Raw genomic sequence first — 19568 nt, forward strand, 5'->3', positions numbered from 1 at the left:
AACCTCAGCCATAAACATATTTGCTGCTGTAAGTATACTCTGTAAGTTTAAGTTTGAATTTATTCGGTCAGTGAAGGGCTGGCTGGCAGAGCCACTACGCTGGCTGGGTGCAGCAGGCCGTGGCTGGGAGGCCTCAAGTTTTGTGTTGGCAGTCTTGGGTTTATTAAAAAGTGAGGAAAAAAAAAAAAAAAAAAAAAAAAAAAAAAAAAATACAAGAGAAGAGAGAGTGGACAGAGGAGTGCTCCGCTGATAGGTGGACGCGCGGCGACAGTTTAATTGAATTCTCGGAGTATCCAGGACTGAAATGAAATGGCTGGATAACCCGATCCCCATCGTGTCGTGTCGTGACTCTCGTGGGTGCTCAAGCTGGCGCGCGCGCAGTTGCGAATAATTAAAATACAGCATAACCAAATCAGGACAGGGCCCCGCTGACGCTCTGGGGGTAACGTTGCACCCGTGCGGATTGTGTGTATATCTATATGCAGCCTGATGCAACCAAGCTCAGTGTATTCAGAATATAGTTAAAGAAAGAAAGAGAGAAAAATTCAGCAGTAGCTCTCATCTGCTTTCATATCATATCACTTCTCTCTCTCTCTCTCTCTCTCTCTCTCTCTCATCATGTGCCTTTTTCTCTCTCTTTCTCTTTTCATCCGCTGTGATACGAGTGTGCGAGGCGAGTGCTGCTCCAGTGCCACCAGCCTCATACGGGTAAACTACTAGTTTTTACTGTGTTGCTTGCTGCCCCAGCCTCGTAGTGTGTCATACATATAATATATCTCCTCTACACAGCTGCCTACGTTATTATAAGTGTGTTTGTGTGTGTACGAGAGAGAGGGTGTCCAGCGTGTGTCGGACAATTCTCGTCGACACCATCATCATCCCCGTCGCGGCATAACGACCCACAGCAGTACAGTAGCAGAGTATACCAACCAACACTCTTCTTCGTTGCTCTCTCTCTCTCTCTCTCTCGTTCTCTCCTCTCGCTGCACACGAACCTACTCTCCAGGTTGAGCACGACTTGTCGATTCGGAGCCAACAGCTCCACACCCTCGAGAGGGGATAAAACAAACTTAATCTTACTCCTCTTCTTTGAGGTGGCCGTCGAGCGGCGAGACGGCCAGTGACAAGAGCCCGAGGTGCACCTATTTGTAACTGGGACGGGAAGCAAGGCAGGCACTGTAAACAGCGGGCGACTCCGAAAAGCAATGACTCGTGTCCACGGTATCTTCGAAGCATCAAATCTCTCCGCTACTAAGTTGCAGCTGAAGCCCGGAGTCGACAACCTGGTGGTGGTGGTGTTGGTGTCCAGCGTCGAGTGACCAGGCACCGCGGCCACCAGTCGTGGCAGGCGCCGAAGACTCGTCCAAGACCGGCCGGTCAAGAGCAGCAGTGGCACGCCAGCGAGAGCGAGCCATTGACCTAGAGGATCGTCCATCCGGTCCATCCGTCCGGCCGTGCGCGCGCGCTCGTGTGTGTGTGTGTGTTTTTGCGCGTGTGAATGTACATGTGCGTCTACGTAGGGGATTCATATTCGTACCTTGTACCTACAGCCGAGTGAGCCGAGGTGGTGCGCGATAATATACTTACTCTACTCTTTGCTCATTTATACACGACAAGTGAGCGACTGTGCTCGTATACGTGGGTGCGCGCGTGTGGGTGTGAGTGTATATATATGCATACGTACTCGAGCATCTTCTTCGAATAGTTTGGAGTTCGGATATCTGCTCTGTGCAAGCGTGTTTTGTGTGTGACTCCTTTACCACCTACACAATTTTCAAGTGTCTTGTGAATCGCCACCTCGGGTGCTAGCTCGGGTCTCTTCTCCCCCGTGTGTGCACCTATAGTTTTCCGTGAAACCGTTGCTGCCTTCTTTTCCTCTTTCTGGTCCTTTGTCGAACAAAAATGAGGATTGACGCTGATGGTTGTCAGGTGACGCCTCGTGCCAGGCGGACTTGAGCAGTAGCACTCGCAGCAGCCCAGGAAACTTGGCTCCCCCCCCCCCCACCAGTTCTCTTCTCGTCAAACTTCTCGATCACTAAGTGTACGAGAAAACTATGGGGCTATCCAGCACCTGCCAGCTGCACTGACAGCCAGCCAGCCCTCTGAGCATCAGGGCACACTTCACCAGGGGGGGAGGGCACTTGTTACTCAGGACAGTACAGCTCCCAGAGAGCCCAGCGTGGCGCAGCCATGCAGAAGAGAGAAGGCAGAGATAGTCGCGTGGACAAGGAGGTGCAGCGGACAGGTGATAGAAACAGGGAGCAGGAAGTTGACAAGAGAGCCTCCCGCACCAGTGCAAATGCCTCCAGGCCCAACATGCACACCTCCAGACACAGTGTTACTTCCACCTCGAATCTACTCATGGTTGGTCCTAATTTCCGGGTTGGGAAGAAAATTGGCTGTGGTAATTTTGGGGAACTTAGACTTGGTGAGTATACCTGTGTTTTTAATTGGTTCAATACCCATCATTTCAAACAAGTGGTCAACCACTTTGAGTTGCTTACATAAACAAGAGTTACAAACTTTTAATCAATTGAACAACTGTGAACTTTTAGTCTACTTTTTATCACACGTTTTTTATTTATACTTTTTTTTTGTTTAATCTGTAAGGCATACTATACATAAGGAACTATTTGGTCTTATTTATAGTTGAAACTTCCTGGTAGTGTGTTTGTCTTATTAACTCTTAAAATTAAGAGTTGGCTGAGATCAACATTCACTGAAACTGGGCAATTTTTCAAATACTCAAAGTGATCCACTTGTTCTGTATTTTTATAAGAGCCATCGCTCCTTCTTATTCATTGATACTTAACAGAACAAAAGAAGGTAACCACAGATGACTAATGATGGATTGTTTTCATTCAGAAAAATCAAATGTCATGGGGTACTTTTTCACTAAACACAAAGTTTGTGTTTAGCTTACGAATTATCGTATGAGTGAAAATATTTACAAAACAAACTGAAAATTTTGATGCAGCTTTGAAAAAAAAAAAAAAAAAAAAAAAAGAAAGTTTTCCCATTTACTAGTTGCCCCACGTCAAAAGACCAGCACGAGCATATACAGCGCTAACGTGGCAGTTTGTATATCGAGCGTCGTCGTTCGCCGGGGCGTTTCGAAAGCGCAACCGAGACGGTGCAGAGGAGAGAAACCCACGAATAGGAGCGTTTTAATAGATAAGTAGATGAGGCACGCTTGCACTCAATTTAATTATTGCTCCGGGTAAAAGTGGGCACATCGAGTGAAACATCAAATTAGTCACAATTCCCGCTGAAAGTTCTCTCTCTCTCTCTCTCTCCGCGCACACTCATCGCGGTGGTGTTGCGAGCGCTTGACCTTTGGCTTGAAAAATTTTGGGGAATTAAAAAGAATCGATGCATTAAACGCTTTGTCATACGTATATATATATACGTTTGTTATTTACAAGTATACGTTATCGACGAAAACGATAAGCTATCACCTCCCTATACCCATTTCGCACACGTCCACGCTAAACATGTTTTGTCCACTGCAGCGCAGACTCAGCTTACAGATTAGGACTTGGACATAATTATTCCATTTCTTATGCACCGATCGAAATTCAAAAGTGCATCGCCGACCGCGAGTAAGTTTTTCTCAAATTTGTCGAGCCCCATTGCTTCACTTCTCAATATATTTTTTCTCTCTTCACTTCCATCTGCCACTATATAATATACTATTGCTACTGCTGTTACTGTTTTTTTTTTTTTTTTTTTGCATCAAGCAAAACAATGGGATAACGGGAATTACGTAAAGTACACGCGGGGGTGGTTATATTCGAGCAGCGAAATCGATATTTGACGTGACGCCCGAGCGATTCCGAATTCATGATTTAACGATGGGAATAAGAGAGTAGACCTGCGAGAGATCGAAGCAATCTGCACGTGGCTCACAAGAATTTATATACATTTATATGCATTAAGTACGTGCTCGCGTATGTATACCCTCGTAGCAATTCTCATGCTGATTTGGACTTTGAGGATTGTACTGGTTTGTTTAGTTAATACTTTAGTTATCGTGTATATGAATACCGTATTTTTCAGTTCAGATCAACTTTATCATTCGGTTCGATGATGTACTTGTTGACGCTCAGCAAATTACTTTCAAATTAAGATATTGTCCGTGATATGTTTCTCATCTGTCGTGGAGTTTACTCAGATTTTTCGTACAATGAACAATAAATAAAAAATTTGTATTTATTAACGAAAAAAAGTGCTTTTAAATTTGTTGCTCATGAGTTAAAATGTGCAAATTTCAAGCCGGATATTTCGAAAGCTGCAAGTATATTAACAGTTTAAGTTTCAACGTTTTACAAAGGGGAGAAAAAAAAAATTGCTCTTCGTACGAACGTTCCGTTTTACCACTTTCGAAAATTGCCATCTGCCGATCCGCGTTTACCTATACGATTCGTCATCTTTGACCTTAAATTTTCCAGTTTGCTTAAAAGGCATTTTAGCCTCAATAACCAACGACCGGCATGTATTTGAACAAAAGCCTCGATTTTTCAAGCGAAACATCGAAAGTACGAGCATTGATTGTTGCAGATGTTATCGGAGCGTGTTTTTGATATACGTTGGAAAAACAGCCAAGTCGAAAACTACCGAGACAACCCGGGAAACCCGTGTGTGAAAACCCCAAGGTGACAACGGTTCAATGTACTATAGTATTGAAGAATAAGACAAGAAGCACCGAAATCGAGTGTTAAATGAACATCACAATAAACTTGAATGAAACAATATTGATGGAACAGTCGAATAACATTGCGATAAAAAAAAAATATGATGAACGAACAAGCCAGGCTTTGTCAGGGCAATATAAATGCGCGTGAAGGCTATACAAAGAGAGAAAAGCGTGAGTTGAAGACAAAAAAAAAATATACTTAAACGGTCGCGCGTCACGGCGGCTATCGAAGCGGCGATGTATAATGTAATGAGTAGTATTTGTATGCGGGACTCCAAAAACCGTTTACAAATGCATATATTGAGTATACGTATCAGATGGGTAGTGGGTGGGTGTACGTTTGTATCTATTTATAGGGTAAAAATCGGCGATTGTCAGTGCTGCTCTGCTGCAAACGCAAATTTTTATAATCACATATATATATATATGAATTACCGATCGGCTAGGCCACGCTTCTGAGCAAGTAGCAACCTGTTCGCGCACACCAAGCATTGACCGCCACCTCCTCGTGTACCACATTACTATACCTATATGTAAATATATCTAACTCCGATGCCATAAACATCGCCTGATGGTCTCTGGTATTGGCTTCATGTGTATACAGATATACACGTAAGTATATCCTCCACCCACACATAGATGCAAACACGCCCCGCGCACACCTGGACGTGCACATATGGCGGCTCTCTCTCTTTCTCTCTGCGCGCACCTTTAATAATATAACTTATACAAAACCCAACTCTTACTTATAACGCGAGCGTTTGCCATTTAAAAGACCTGCCTTTTTTTTTTTTTTTTCTTTTCTTCTCTTCGCGATACAACTGACTTATCATTGGGGACGCCAAGGACCAACGGGAATTTAATTTCGCTGTTAACTTTTGTCAACTCGCCCTGTTTCTTTTATTTTAATTTAACGGATATTCCAAGATGCAGAGAAAAAAAAATCTGGCAATGCTATTTATAATAGATATCAGATTTTATCTTTAACTGTTTCTAATTTTGGCAAAAAAATCACCCACCACGGTACTTTTTATTGCTAAAATTAACTTGCTCCGAGACTTTGTCGTAAAAGCATTATGGCTTCACCTATGAGCAGTATAAAATATTAAAAAAAACATGTATCCTCGGTCAGTTCTTGCCACTCTTGGTTCTTAAATTTTCTCGCACCAAGAGAAAAAGTTTATACTAAAGATTCACTTGCAAATCAATTTTTACTATATTGTAAAGTAAAAAGTCGATGGAAATCTGTTTTTTCTTTATGAATCTAGCTGCTTTTTATTTCAGAATCATAGATAACCGCACCCCTCCCTTCTAAACGTTAATACGCGCGAGTGAGTGCATAATTACTTGTGGTTATAACTTGTTACAAGTGAAAAGCATTGGCTCCGTGTAAGTCAAGAAAATAACATATTTCGACGAGATAAAATCATCACTTTCTTTTGTTCCGTTTCGGCTCCATAGATGCGTTCAATTACAAGGTATACACACATGGATCAGTTTTCTCTTGATGCTCTTGTATAATATAAATCGTACAGAAGGGAAAACCATACCACACTGTCCGAGCAACGAAGCACCCGACAAATTCCCGCTGGTTGTTATCATCATCGGCGTGTCCGAAAACTTTCTTGACACCATGAGCCGGATAAATTGCAAGTCAAGTAGGATTTGCTCGGACGAAGCACAGCTTTTGACATTTCTCATTAAGTGCGCCCCCCCCCCCCCTACTCTCTCTTCTCTTCCCCCGGTTTTGAACTAGAGCAGAACCACGCCAAATTGCCGAAGAGAAAAATAATTGTTTGCTTTCCATTTCGTTCGATGGTGCGTCTGCATTGTGTATCTCTCAATTCGGGCTGTTTGTTTCAAGTGCAGAGGCGCCAGGAATGCTAATGATTACCTGTTTTCTTGTTTGCTTTTTTTAATTTTCGCACGCGAAATTTTAGCCCTTTTTTTAACGTGTCAATATCAATCAATACGTATGAAGGTTTCCACGAAAAAACATTACAGTCAGGGGTACTCCAAAAGTCTTTCAAACTTTCAAATAAAAATCTCTTTTTTATGCCTCCCAGAACACACTGAACGATTCGAGACTATTGATTTTCATATTTGTTGTTAAAAAAACAAAAATTAATCGAACAAGTGCGAATACATGTTAAAGTATAATTTCGTGAAGCAGCAGCATTGTACCGCGTAAAAAGACAAGTCGAAAACAGACGGCTCCTGCAATGCATTTATTATGGGACAGCTGGCCGACTCTGCACGTACCGCCACATTTTGCGTGCACACCTGTTTGTCCACTTTCTGCGTTTCAAACATTTTTTTCATGATAAACTTTCTGCGCTACACCCAAAAGCTCAATTTCCGAAACGACTTTTACTAGTAAATTTGCACGTCTGTCCCATCTCAAATTTCGTACAATCGTATATACTTTGTAAACAAGTCCCCAAAGTTGTACCGCCTTCGTCGAACTTTAGATTTACTGATAAACCTCCTCAGGCTTCGAGCTATTATATTTATATTATCGTTTTTTACGCTCCCGCTGAGTTTGATACGATATACCACCATGTCACGTGCCGCGAAAACTAGCGCTTGAGGCCTTTAATTGATTTTAAAGTTACTTCCTCAAATTTCTTTCCAGAAATCAATAATGTAACTAATTTTTGTAACGCGATAATTAATCGATTCGTAAAGTTGAAAGTGTTTGAATAATCCCCTTTTAATTGAACGTTTGAAAAGAGAAGGTGCGCAGTAAACAGTAATATATTAGTCAGAGTCGGAGCAGTGGTCATATCTCCTGATCGTACGTATAAATTGACATTCTTTTTTACCCCCCCACCAATCGATTTTCCTTCGACAAATATTTAATGCGGTCCGATGAGGTTTTTTTTTTTGTTTTCATTATTAATCTATTGGGCGAAAAAAAAAAAAAAAAAAAAAAAAAGGAGAAAGGAAAAGAAATTCAGTCGAATGACTTGCGAGATAACACAAAAAAAAAAAAAAAAAAAAAAAAAATATTATTGAACGACCATGAACGGATATAATATTTGTCGATGAAAGTAAAACCTCGCGTTTGATTGGTTTTTTCAAACCTGTTATAAAATTGAGCGCATATAATAGGTCAAAGAGAGCCGATCGAGGGAACGAAGACGATGACTAAACAGCGTGCGCGAATAATTCGAGTACATAGGCAAAGCAAAGCATGTATAAATCTACTCGCACCGCGCGCTCCACGAGGAGGAGGTACAGAACCGCGCCAAGCGTGCAAAAGGGCTGTGCACGGGGGAATAGAACGCGGATAGGCACTAGTTACTCTCTCTCTCTCTTTTATCTTTTTCTAGAGCACAGAAGCAGCAGCTTGGTTTATTCTTGTGATCGAGACAGGCGGCGCACGCAAACGCTTCGGTACCCTGACCCACATTCGCGCTCTCTCTCTTTTTTTTCATCTTTTCCTCTTTCTTTTTCTTCTTCAACGCCATCGTCGGAGAGATAGAGCCCAGCCACCGGACGATGATGCTGCCGACGTCCCTATATGTATATATAAGTACTTTGTCAGTCAATCTTATTTGTTTACCTCGGCAGAAATCGTGATGGGAGCCTCCTCTAGAGCATCTTATTGCTTCCTCATCTTTGTCGCGCTCAAAAATATCCCTCATGTTTACGAGTACCTATGATACTTATTACATACTACATTTGCTTACTTTTCATGTTGATGTTTACGATTGCGTATTAGGAATACTTGTAGGCCTGCATGATTTTTTTTTTTTTTTTTTTTTTTTTTATATATGTACCTAAGTAAGTACACGAGAAACGATTGAGCTTGCTAATTTATAATGCTTCACGAATCTCTTGTTTTGATACTTCCGCCGTGTTGTACGTGTATGTTTGCACGAGATGTATGTATGTATATTTAAATTTCAAAGTCGATACTTCAAAGTTGCATTTCCAATGGATCAATAATATGTCTTTACGTAACGCGTTTGTTTGTTTGTTTGTTTGTGCCCATGCAAATTGTACACACTTTTTTTTTTTTTTTTTATTTTCTTGCCAAATAAGTACTATGGAATAAGTAAACCCTTGCTTTGGTTTATTTCATCTTCCAAAGTTCCCACGGGTATATTTTTTCAATGACACTTATAAACGGTACCAATAACCGCGCTCAGACGTATAGTCCCACGTGAGTACTCTATAAATCAGGTATCTTATAATCACGTTTCTGTATATTCAAGGATTTCGTGTTTGAAAATTTCTATTTGTGAAATTACGCTTTTTTCTTTGGTGAAAATAAAAGGCACTCACATGTAGAGCAGCCGTGTCGGAGGGAGGGCTGTTGATGATTATCCGGTAAAAAAACATCATCGGTTAACATAATGATAACTATTAATTTAATCCTTGGTATTTTTACACCAATAAAAAAAAAAAAAAAAATTTCCCACTTGCGTAGCCGTACAGGACAAATGGGGTCTTATTATTCCGTACTGTCCAACATTAACGTCAGCCGTGTAGGTGGTGAGGCCAATGCAAATGTATAAGCGCTACACCTATCATACATATATAGCTTCGCTTCTGTATACCATATTCGCGGGAGCGCGCAATAATGATCCGCACAGGTATATTACCACTGATATGACTAACTATGTGTACCTATATATTATGTTTGTAGGAGCTAAGGGAAAGAGGAGAGAATTTGAGCGATTAATGTTAGTGAGTCAACGCCGGGATATAGCTCTGACGATATATAGGAGCCAGAGGAGAGAATAGAGAGTATACAATATTATGAGCATGTGCTTCATGGAAGAATTGTTGTGTAAGCGCATAAGTAGCAGACAGAGGCACTTTCTTTCTCTTTTAGTGTTATCAATAATGAGATAGAAAAAAAAAAAAAGAGTTGAAAACATTGAAAATAAAAGCCGTTTATACATGCAACACATGTATGACACAATATACATCTATACAAAGTTAAGATAATAGAAATGTCACGCGGTGGGCTTATCCGTGCAAACGTACGCGTACACAAGGTATAAAATATATATAGCACACAGACAGAAAGCCACGCCGCTAAGCAGAAGCCGCTCAATCACGAAATCTCGGACGAGCGTTTGCGCGAACGCGAAAGGTTTCACGGTCACACATAATAATGTTGTACATACACGCGCTGTCGTTTTGCGCTTAATAATATATTATATTTATGCAGGTATACGGTATTATACTCTCTTTCCTGCTGGTCGTAAAATCTAATTATAACATAAATGTACTTATTGCCAATCTAATCGTCACAATTGGGGCTGTTGCATGTTTCTTTTTTTATTTTTTTTTCTTCGGTTGCATCAAACCTGGTTACATTGTATACGTATTATGTACATTAAACTGCGCAAGTGCCCCCCTATCTATCGCCTTCCGAATTTCATTGCACCTAGTGTGCGTGTAACAATAACGTGAACACTGTACGACTCGACTCGTAGGTATGTGAAATTTAATGCGCTGTATAAACTTTTGCTGGTATATATCTAGCCCCCGATAACGATAAGCTTGAAATTCGCTTCGATGCTGCACGAATGAATAATAACTCTCTTTATTTGCCGCGTATTATGTACATTTACCAACGTAAATTGTTTACGTTACTCCATATAATCGTGCTCTTGATATTGTCACCGGCTACCTCAGTTGGGCATCATCGTAACACGTACATCACATTTTATTATCGACTATTACTTTGAAAGACAACGAATCGTCTGTCACTTTTTGTGCGCTAGATTCATACTTACATGCTTTACTTACATACTTCTTCTGTTCTGTTGTGTTAAATATATTAGAGATATACTTATTAACCATAGCCTCGATTCATGACGTTTCTTTTGTTTTTCAGGGAAAAATCTCTACAATAATGAACACGTAGCTATTAAAATGGTAATTATAATTGTTGTTGTTGTAAATCAGAGAAAATATAGAGGCGCAAAATTGTCATGTCCGTTGTTTTTTTTTTTTTTTTGCAGGAACCAATGAAGTCTAAGGCACCACAGCTTCACTTGGAGTATAGGTTTTACAAATTGTTAGGTACACACGGTAAGTATGACGCGAACCCCACCGCGAATAGGCCGGCCGCAAATGCGAAATATTCATATGACAATGCACGTACAGAAGGCGTGCCGGAAGTATATTATTTCGGGCCGTGCGGCAAGTACAATGCGTTGGTGATGGAACTCCTTGGTCCGAGCCTCGAAGATCTCTTCGACCTCTGTGGGAGAAGATTTACCTTAAAGACCGTCCTCAGCATTGCCATACAACTCGTAAGTCTTCGACCAGCCTTGTTGTGGTTGCACTTTTCTCTCTCTCTCTCTTTTCTTTCCTTTCCTTTACTTTTTTTTCTCAGCTATACTTATTTCCGGAGCATCGTCTTTCAACCGGTCCACTTCTCTTTCTATCCCTCTTTTCTCCGTTGCTTCTTTCTCTTTTACGTTTCATTAACTCCGGCTTTGGTAACATTTTTTTTTTTTTTTTTCACTTTTGTGGCTTTAAATTTTTAACGTTACCAAACCAACTCTTGTGAATTGAGTACGACGATGCTTCGAGGATTATACGTACTTATTTTGTGCAAAAGCTAATACGCTGCCGCGTTGTTTTTTTTTTTTTCGTTGCGATGAGACAACAGTATTAACACAACGATTGACATTGACGTTCAACTTGTTGCAGCTCCATAGGATAGAATACGTGCATACTCGGCATCTCATTTACCGGGACGTCAAACCGGAAAACTTCCTCATAGGACGAAGTAGTATGGGGAGTAGGGAAAAAATCATACACATCATTGACTTCGGACTAGCCAAAGAGTACATAGACATGGAAACCAACAAGCACATACCTTATCGAGAACACAAAAGTCTGACGGGAACGGCGCGATACATGAGCATCAACACTCACCAAGGAAAAGGTTATTAGATTTAAAATCAATTTTTTTACAAATAGCAAATGAAGGTGTGAATATTTGAATAAATAAATGTTAAGTTTATTGCGTACCAGTTACCTATGATAAAGAGTTTGGTCGCTTTGTAGAAGTACCTATACTTAAGTTTTCTTATTTCTCGAACAGAACAAAGCCGAAGAGACGATCTCGAGGCCCTTGGACACATGTTCATGTACTTCCTGAGGGGCAGTTTACCGTGGCAAGGACTGAAAGCCGATACTCTGAAGGAGCGGTATCAGAAAATCGGCGACACGAAGCGCGCCACGCCGATCGAAGTGCTTTGTGACGGCCATCCCGAAGAGATGGCCACGTACCTGCGCTACGTGCGCAGACTCGATTTCTTCGACACGCCCGATTACGAGTACCTGAGGAAGCTTTTCCTTGATCTTTACGAGAGACGGGGCTATCTCCAGGACGGTGAATTCGATTGGACGGGAAAAACCATGGTACGTGTCGGGGCTCTCGATTGTTGAGGCTTTCTTCTTATGTATTTGAAGTTTTTGTTGTTTTTTTTCTTCACATTTTGCACGTCTCCTTCATCTCTATTTCTTGTGATAAATTTCTCAACTACATTTTATCTTTCAACATGAATGCTTAATCTTTTAACAAAATATTTTCATTGACAATGGAAGAATAGCAATAAATAAACTTGTTCACCCTATTCTAAGCATGCGCATGAAATTTCAAAGGCAAGTAATGACGAGCAAGCGCACGCTCAGAGCAAGACGTTTGATAAAGCGAAAAAATAACGGGTTAGACGAGCATTAAGAGCATTTCACGGCAAGTTTTCCTCATAAATTCGCAAGTAGTTATCGTTAAAATAGAGCTTACTGAATTTTTCAACTTTGCATGCTGCCCAACAAACAATGTACGTCCTCTAGCCATCAAACTTTGCACAACTCGTTGCACTAAGGATGGCTGCTCCGTCTCATGTACAGAAAACTAAGTCGGATAAGGTTTGTACATTCTGTCGGCGTTCAGATTTGTAGAAATTTTGCCTTGTTTTCGACCATTCTAACTGGGCAATAATCTATTCATGTGTATTAACAATATCGTTAAAGTACGTTATAAAATCAGACTAACTTGCAAAATAATGAAATGATTTTTTTAAATTGAATTGTATCAATAAATATACTCAGCTTTGAAATTGATGCTAACTTGATATTTAAAATGTTTACAGTCGACACCGGTGGGATCATTGCAGACTGGCCAGGAGATCATTGTATCACCAAATCGAGACAGACACCTTGCAAATTACAAGGTAATCAAATTTTACTTGAACTTACACACCTGCAGCATGCAAGTTTGTAGCTATGATTTTTTTACCGTTCACTTTGATTGTAAAAATAATCGCATGAGAATCCACTGGATTGAAAAAAAAGCAGTTGAAAATATTTCATTTTAGCAACTAAACACTTATCATTAAAAAATACGCGAGTCCAGTTTTAAGAAAAAATTATACTTTCATTATTGCACACTCACTTATGAATTGCACCGACCGATCGGAAAAATCGCGGAATATCTGTACCGATTTAAAGGAATATGATGATGATGAGGAGGATGATGATTATGAGGAAGATATGATTCTCATGAAGAATGAAATTAGCATGGAACTGCAAGGCAAATATGTAAGCTTACCGAAAGACAAAGCGTTCTGTTTGAATTCAAAATATAAAAAGTAGGCTAGTCCTATTTCATTTGACTAAACACTCACTTGTTGCGCTATATTACATATTAGTGTTGGGTAGAATTTATAAATCTATAGATACTTAGTTTATCACTATTTTTCATACCATGTGATCAAATCATAAAGTTTCATGTCATAAACAATCTTTGACACCTACATAAAGTGGAATAATAGTTCTTGAAATTTCAAAGATTTTCTTTACAAAGTAGATACGCTTAAAAAAACTCAAGACATTACATTACTGATTACCGATGCCGAGAAAAATTTACGTACTTGTGTGTAAACTTGTAGCCTTGATTCGTGAGTCGTTTATAAAATATTAGATTGACCGAAATTTGTTAACTAACTCGTACCGTTTGCGACGCTCCGTCGTGCTTGTTCCTTCAGGACGCGGCTGGTGGCGGGGTGGGCGGAGGGGGCGGTAAGGGGGTGGGTGCCACGTGGCCTGATGCAGTCAAGCAATCGGATGCCGGTGGCACCTTGACACCCGCCGACAGACATGGCTCTGTTCAGGTGAGTCCATATCTCTTCCACTTTCATCACCGTACACAAATACCACATCTCATTGAGCACTTTCTCTTTCCTTTCTCCTATTCTCTTTCGGCTTCACTGATTTTTTTTTTTTATTTCTCATTTGGTTCACGATTTTTTATTTGTTTCGTTTCTTTCTCTTCCAATATTGCCGTTTTCTTTTTTACACCACTTTAATTTATTTCGAGCTATTTTTTAAAAAACGCTGCTTAATATCGTGTTTTCAAAATTAGTAAGCAAAATTTTTCAACCCTCTCAGTTAAATTAAATTATTTATTCCATTTATTATTGACTAAGCTTTAATGTTGGAGTACCAATTCAATATCAGTTAAATGATTTTAAAGTTTCTGTTTTTTAATATCACATAACTCGACCATCAATTTTTATTGTTACAACATCTTGAAAATGACTGACCGTACAAACCATAAATTTCGTTCATGTGAGGTAACATTATTGAGGTTTAAATTGTGCTTTGGATTGTTAACGCTTATGAATTCCATAGATTCACATTAAACTTGCTTAAACTAAAAAATACAAGCTTGTTGAAAAGTGTATCAATTATAATTTGCGTACAAAATATGTGCTTATTTGCATAAACATTCAGAAACTTTATTGCTCTACTAATGTTTCACTTGGTTTTTGCTATAGCATGTAAATCACCATCACATTTTTTTAGTATTTACTATTTTAACCATTACTTTCCTTTATATATTTTAGCTTAAGACGTATAGTAATTATTATTTAGAGAATATAGTTTTTTAGAAATCATGATGTTCTTTTTCCTTAATATCACGGTATTTTATAAGAAAAATTATTTTCTCACAGTGCACCATTTAAATTGATTGAAATTAAAAGTTCTTTGTTTTCTGTCAAATACTATGGATACAGAAATTAATTTATATTGCTTCCAATTAAATTTTTAATGAATCTACAAATTTTTAACAGGTTGTATCATCAACAAATGGAGAACTGGCAAATGATGATCCTACAGCTGGTCACTCAAACACACCAATAACTGCACCTCCGGAAGTAGAAATGATCGACGAAACCAAGTTAGTAATTCTATCAACATTATTTGTATTTTTCTGGTGATTATTTTTACATTGAATGGCATGCAAAGTTTAACCTACCAATTACATCTATAAAAGTACTAACTATAAGTATACTTTTAATTTGCTTATGTAGTACTATTGCACCACTTGATTATTTTTTTATTCAATGAATGCCTATCTATGGGTTTACTTTTTCAAATGTTATGCATGGCAATTCAAAATATTCAAAAAATATTTTAAAAATTCGTTTTTTAAACTGTGCCCAATTAAGTAAATTCGAGTCAACTAAAAATAATTTTTTACTTTCTTGCTCTGTATCACAAAAAAAGTTTTAAATATACTTTGACAAAGTTTAATAATTTTTTGTATTTTTATCATAAACAAAAGGACGGTAATATAAGGAAAGTTGTTTTGCTTTGATAATTTTTTAAGCCTATTTTTTTTCAATATTTGTCAGCAATACAATTTTAAACGTTTTCAAGAAAAAAACTAACCTATTTATTGCATGACTCGATTGGTCACTAATTTATTTACGTACTTTCATTACTTTTCATTTCTAGATCAGTACAAGTAGTTTCCATATTTGAAAACATTGAAAAAATACCAAATGACAGATTACGAGCTATTCACGAAGCTTACGCCAAGATATTGAATACATACTCATGGCCAGTTCGGAATTTTCTTTTAACGAACATTGTAGCGTTGCTTGAAAAAAATGATAAGTTGAAAGAAGAAAAATCAACGGAAAATAATCTTTTGATGATACAATATCGATAGTGTTGAAGAGATATAAATTTATTTAAGTACTGGCTTTGTCTTTTTACTGAATAAAGTTAAATTTAAAACTTAATTTTAAAAATAGCGGGATAACAAACAAACGGATTTTTGTTATAAGCACGAGTACGAAATCTCCAGTACTTACGATGTTTTTACGAATCATCATGAGCGCGAATTTCTATAGCATAGATAATATTCCTATTGTTACTACAAAACTTATTTATTGATTACATTGGAAAGAACGCATATGCCTTACATGTTTATAATTTTCCATGACTTTGATAATAAATTATTAGTTACTGTCATATACTGCCCAAAACATTTATTAATTGTTGTATGCATGTGCTAGTCTTTATCTAAAGCTTTGTAATTGTTTATTATGCCGTTGTATGCACTGCACAGATACTTGGAAAACATCATTGGAAGTGGAAAAGGCATCAGCTGAAATTAATAACCATGCCATCAACTTTCATTGCTATCTACTTTGTATGTGTTTTTCTCGTTCACTTTATCTTTCTCTCTTTCACACCCGCAGCCTACCTATGCTTCTCTGTCTGTTCGTGATTGTCTTCGACTAGTCTTCTGGCATGCAAATAACTGGAATTTTGGAAAGCCTGCTTGAACCGTATAGAATGTAAACGAGAGAAGAAAAAAAACGATTCTAAGTCCCATTAGTATTTGCTTGATTTCCAGATGTTGCTGCTTCTTCAAGCGAAAGAAGAAGAAAAGTGGGCGACAGAAATGACTGAGTATGACGATTGGTCTTGAGGGCACGACGTTGCAGTGCACCGGCACGAATGCTGGAGCCAGTGGTGCTGGCACCGGGGGAGTAGGTGGAGGCGGCGGTGTTCTGGGCTCCGGGGCGGTCAGTCACGTGGATCGATTGGCCGCCGGCGCCAAGCGAGGACTTATAGGGAGCGGTGCGGTCGTGGGCCTGGGCCGTGGAGACCCGGAGCGCGAAGCCGTCACGCTGCTGCGCGCCAGCAGTCACTCGGCCTCTCGCGACTCTGTGTTGCACACGACCATCACTCTCAACACCACCCCTACACCTCCGCCCTTGTCAAATTGAAACCTAGACGATAGTTCCAGGTTTAAAATCCTGCTGCTGCTGTTGTTCTTTTATTTTCGCTACGTTATTCATGCTCATCAGCTGCTGATGCCGCCGCCGCCGCTATCCCTAATATTATACTATTTACAGGCCCAAAAACATACACCCACACACGACGCACGTCTGCGACCACTGAACCACACACACTATCAACGTCACCAAAAACACAGCTCGCCGCTATCTTTACCTTCACAGCCACCGCATCGATTCCGTACTGAATACCGCTGCGCTCCTGCTGCTGTTACTTGCGCAGGAATTACATATTATTTACTACCTATCATCACTTTAATTTTTTAATATCATTACTATGATTCATTATGATTAATATTACTATCCACGTAAATATTATGATTATTATGATTTTTATTACTATTAATTTTATCACTATTATGATTCTTACTTTATTATTATTATTATTATTATCATTCTTAAGTTTGTGAAATTTAATTTTTATTATACATGACCGTCCTTTTTACAAACCTCAATCGGCTCGATTATTTTAATTGATAAACTGGTTGTTTATAAAATTGGTCTGTTATCATCATCATCGTCGTCGCAATAATATGTGATTTTTGTGAGAATTGCAATTTTGTATCAAGAGTTGGATCATTATTGACGGAAAAGTAGCTTTAATTACTTGTTGCGACAGAAAATGCTTCTTCACAACTTGATTGTTTGTGCTACTCGGGAAACGCAATGAGCATGTATAAATATTATATTAAAAATATATATACACACTGAAGACACGAAATGTGACTAGTTATTTTGACCACTTGAGAAAAAAAAATATTCGGCCGACGCGATCACTTTAAGGGCTGAGGGGAGAAATTTTTCTTGGTCGGAAAGATTTCTTCGAGGAATTGAAATAGCTGAAGTATGTGTGAGAAATGAAAAACGAAGTACATTTTTTAAATTTCTCATGTATTTGTTGATTTGACTTGTATTTAAGACGTAAATTAATTATTTAACGTAAACGTGCAAAGCTAAGGTAATTGTTTCATTTTTAATCATATAAGAGTTCTTATTCGATTTTTTTAATAAATGAAAAGGTACATTTATAAACTTACTCTGGATTATAAGAGAATGAACACTACTGCGATCACTAAAAACACTGTACTAAAAATACATAAACTTGCGTTTCAACATGTGATAGCACTGTGGACTCCATTTAAAAAATTTGTTTTTAGTTTTCGATTAAATTTTGATACCATTGACTGGAAAGTATTGTTAAGGATTATTGACATATTATTACTCGTAGGTAAAAAATTGATGCAAGAAGTCCTATCTCTTGAGAAAATGTTGGTCAATGGTAGGATCAAACATTGAGTCGTGGATTTCTCTAAATTCAATTTTTTTTTTTTTTTTTTTTTTTTTTCCCAAGTCGATATAAGCATTATGGAGGCTTTATCAACGCTTATGACTTAAAAGACAAGTATCGTATTATTTTACCAATTTACAGTTGGCTTTGCAAAAATGCTCTTAAAACATGTTATAGTACTGCCTTGATGACGACGATAGTGAAAAAATTTTGCACTGAAAATCCTTCGAGTAAGATTGGTAAATAAACTTTTAAAAAATGTTATTTGTATAAAAATAACCATTAAACACGTCACGAGCGTATATAATACCTACATAATGGTGGAACACCTTTAGGGCTAACGCATTGTAATAAATCGCCTTTTATAGATGTCTCTTTATAAATCGAGTCCATGCAAACTACTGCGGTTCCTCTGATGAAAATCACTAAGAAAATTTGTGACACACTTTCCTCAAATAATTTTAACAAACAAAAACAATTAGCTAACAAAATATTGTAAAAAAACAAAAAAAAAAACAAAAAAATGAATAAATCACGTATGATTTTTTTTTTTTTGAAGAATGGTTTTAAAACCGTAATATTACTTATTTTGTACATATTTGTTCTTTTTTTTACAAATTTATGGTTACTGCATGCAATTACTGTCAATATCATTACGATTATATTTACTTAATTTGTGTACATAACAATAATGAAGTTTATCTTAGTTAATTATATTGACGATTAATGTCCAAAATTTTAGAATTATTATGTTGCCTAAGAATGTTACGAAAAGTGGAGAGTGACGTGCATCTAGATAACGCGAGACTGAAAAACTTTACAGGACCATTTATTAACGCGATTTACCCATGACGAAAAAAAAAGAGAAATACAAATCTATATCATTTTTTACATGACGATTAAGAGATAAGTAACTTTTTTACCATTAATTTTTAAATTTTTTATTATCATACAATTTACTTTTATCCGTGAAATTTTAAAAACAGTAATATGTAAGATTACGTTTTCGACAATGTACATCTCTCTCCCCTTTTCCTTAAATCTTATACATGTGTACACGTAGCAAGCTGTGATTGGTTCTGGATGTTAATTTTTAATAATTATGTTTTTAAAGATGATCTAACAAATAACTTACGCAGAAGTCGAATTGTTCAATGTGTAACACATAGGAGGCACGTACACAGCGTAAAGTTACGCTTAGTGTATCCTTGTAAATAAAATCATTGTGTTGCAGATGCTTAAAGAGTAAAAATGTAGCTATACTTTTGCGAATCGGATCTCAGTTTCCTCTTCCTTTTTTTTCAATATTATATTTTACAAAATTTATTTTGATCTTTTTATTAATTTTCCTCTTTACATTTTTATACCATTATATTGTAAAATATTGGGGATCTAATTCAGACCGCTGCATTAATAACTATTTTGTCACACGTATGTGTATGTG

General features: G+C 38.0%; 2 protein-coding genes across 3 annotated transcripts; both read left to right on the top strand.

Annotated features, from left to right (window-relative positions):
• Positions 1-599: 599 nt before the first annotated feature.
• gish (casein kinase I gish) lies at positions 600-19376 on the top strand. 2 transcript variants are annotated; one of them, XM_089589844.1, is made up of 11 exons: positions 600-2428; positions 10557-10597; positions 10684-10753; positions 10829-10977; positions 11381-11618; positions 11778-12097; positions 12832-12912; positions 13208-13279; positions 13726-13851; positions 14815-14921; positions 16392-19376. In XM_089589844.1, the coding sequence occupies exons 1-11, from the start codon at positions 2191-2193 to the stop codon at positions 16441-16443; spliced, it is 1494 nt and encodes a 497-aa protein (XP_089445970.1). In that variant the 5' UTR covers positions 600-2190; the 3' UTR covers positions 16444-19376. The 2 variants fall into 2 exon arrangements, with proteins under 2 accessions (XP_089445970.1, XP_023245021.1); XM_023389253.2 differs by lacking the exon at positions 13208-13279 and having other exon boundaries at positions 10684-10977; positions 16374-19376.
• LOC149375264 (uncharacterized) lies at positions 16450-19376 on the top strand. Its single transcript, XM_089589845.1, has one exon. It carries the CDS (start codon positions 16450-16452, stop codon positions 16765-16767), a length of 318 nt encoding a protein of 105 aa, XP_089445971.1. The 3' UTR covers positions 16768-19376.
• Positions 19377-19568: the final 192 nt, after the last annotated feature.

The sequence above is a fragment of the Copidosoma floridanum genome, unplaced genomic scaffold (assembly GCF_036245765.1).
Source record: "Copidosoma floridanum isolate Cflo_tuat_1 unplaced genomic scaffold, Cflo_Japanese_pri ptg000009l, whole genome shotgun sequence".
Taxonomy (NCBI): Eukaryota; Metazoa; Arthropoda; class Insecta; order Hymenoptera; family Encyrtidae; genus Copidosoma; species Copidosoma floridanum.

What these genes read in the sequence shown, in the direction of transcription:
- LOC149375264 (XM_089589845.1), top strand. Translation starts at nt 16,450, where the DNA reads ATGACGATTGGTCTTGAGGGCACGACGTTGCAGTGCACCGGCACGAAT.
- gish (XM_023389253.2), top strand. Translation starts at nt 2,191, where the DNA reads ATGCAGAAGAGAGAAGGCAGAGATAGTCGCGTGGACAAGGAGGTGCAG. An exon ending in TCAGCATTGCCATACAACTC is followed by an intron (nt 10,978 to 11,380) that starts GTAAGTCTTCGA and finishes AACTTGTTGCAG; the next exon opens with CTCCATAGGATAGAATACGT. An exon ending in CAACACTCACCAAGGAAAAG is followed by an intron (nt 11,619 to 11,777) that starts GTTATTAGATTT and finishes TTTCTCGAACAG; the next exon opens with AACAAAGCCGAAGAGACGAT.